Consider the following 1,639-nt stretch of genomic DNA (forward strand, 5'->3'; position numbering starts at 1 on the left):
CGCGTGACAACTGCAGAAAGGTGGTCCCTCCTCCAAGCCTCCTATGCCTCCCAGCACTCCCACCACCCTGCCCATCCCCCACCACCTGCCTGGATCCCCGCGCTCTCCCCGACCAAGGCCGGGGCCGTAAGTTTTGCATGCCGGACTGGCTTTGATGACACCAATCCTCTTTGGCTGATGGAATAGTCCTCCCCTCCCGCACAGCCCCCGGCGCGCCCTCCTCGCGCAGCCTCGCGCTCCGCGGCAGAGCAGGGAGCTGCGCGGGCCCGAGCGGCGGTGGCGCCGCCCGCGCCGAGTATCCGTCCGCACGGCCGGGCGAGGCGAGCAAGCGCGCTCCCTCCTCGCGCCTGCGCCCCGCGCTCCCCTCTCCCCGTGCTTGCCTCCGTCCTCCTCCTTCTTCTGCTTGCTTTCCGTGTTAATGTTTCCTCTCTGCTTTCCCCTTTTCTCTCTCCCTGACCCGTTCGCTTGTACATTCCCATCTCCCCTCCGTCGCTCTCCTCTCTCCCCCTCCCTCCTCATTCCACTCTCTCTGCCGGTCTCTCTTTTCTCATTTGCGCTCATCTCCGAATCGTGGATCCCGCGGCTCCCGAGGAGCCCAGCGCCGGAGCCTGGAGTCCGGCGGCGCGGCCCGAGCTGGCCAGCGGCGGCGGCGGCGGCGGGAGCGGCTGGAGCCGAGGTAGCGGCAGCCCCGACCGCGGGCACCGCAGGAGCCCCAGCGGCAGCAGCCGCCGCCGAGATGTCCCGGCGAAAGCAGAGCAAACCCCGGCAGATCAAACGTAAGTTTGCGCGCCGGGCCGGGAGTTGGTGGGATTATTGCCCAGGAGCGGGGTGTGCGGGACGGGAAAGCGGTGGGTGGGTAGCGGAGCCGGGAGAGATTGGCTACCGGTCCTCTGGATGTGTCAAACTTTGCCTGAGCAATCGAAGGGACAACTAGACAGTCATAGACAGGCAGACGGCCAGCCCGAGCCTCGGGCAGGAGCGAGGCTGCGAGGAGCAGCCCTTGCTTGCCCTGCTCAGCCCTCGCGCTCCTGGGCTGCTTTTTTAATTCCGACCCGCTCACGCTGCAAGTCCCCGGCGCTGTTGTCCAACCAGAGGGGCAGTCCCGCTCCTTTAGACGCTTATTATTGTTGTTGTCATTGCTGTGGTGCGATTGACGTGGGACTACTCTTGGGAGCCACTTTTACCAACCAGGGTAGAAACTTCTCAGAAAAGCTGGGCGGTCGAGACCTCGGGGCGAGGGAGGTAACTTCCCCAGGCGGTAGAAAATCAGAGCGTCAGGGTCCCGATCCTGGGCGGTGCCAGAGCCACACCAAACCCGAAGCGAAACAAAAAGTAGGTGTAAAAGTTCGCGCCTCTGAGGCGGGCGGCCGTGCGTCTCTGCCCTGCGGGCGCGGGCTGGTGGCTGGCAGGTCGTGTCCTGGGACTTCGGGCGGGTCCCGCTCGCGCTGCCAGGACGCTCAGCCGAGCGGGGATTCGGGTGGCGTCTGGCCCTGGTGGCGCGCGGAGTCCTTGCTGGGAGGGGCCGCCCGTCACTTCCCAGCGCCGAAGCTGTGAGTTCAAGGCGGTGGGCGCGCAGGGGAGTGCATGGCCCTGAGCCCCCGAGTCCCCGGGGGTCCCGATGGCGGGTCAAGAGACACCT

The 1,639-nt window shown here is 66.4% G+C and overlaps 1 protein-coding gene across 4 annotated transcripts in view; it reads left to right on the plus strand.

Annotated features, from left to right (window-relative positions):
* The first annotated feature begins 505 nt into the window (after nucleotides 1-505).
* Nucleotides 506-1,639, plus strand: part of ZFPM2 (zinc finger protein, FOG family member 2) — a 506,031-nt gene continuing 504,897 nt past the window's right edge. For 2 of the 4 annotated variants that reach the window (XM_017885192.1, XM_017885194.1), the window contains exon 1: nucleotides 506-776. In XM_017885192.1, coding sequence (XP_017740681.1) covers nucleotides 737-776 — 40 coding nt within the window. In that variant the 5' untranslated portion in view covers nucleotides 506-736. The remainder of the gene's footprint in view (nucleotides 777-1,639) is intronic. The other 2 variants (XM_017885195.1, XM_017885193.1) reach the window with 1 other exon arrangement.

Source organism: Rhinopithecus bieti, unplaced genomic scaffold (assembly GCF_001698545.2).
Source record: "Rhinopithecus bieti isolate Rb0 unplaced genomic scaffold, ASM169854v2 scaffold_13352, whole genome shotgun sequence".
In the NCBI taxonomy this organism is placed as follows: Eukaryota; Metazoa; Chordata; class Mammalia; order Primates; family Cercopithecidae; genus Rhinopithecus; species Rhinopithecus bieti.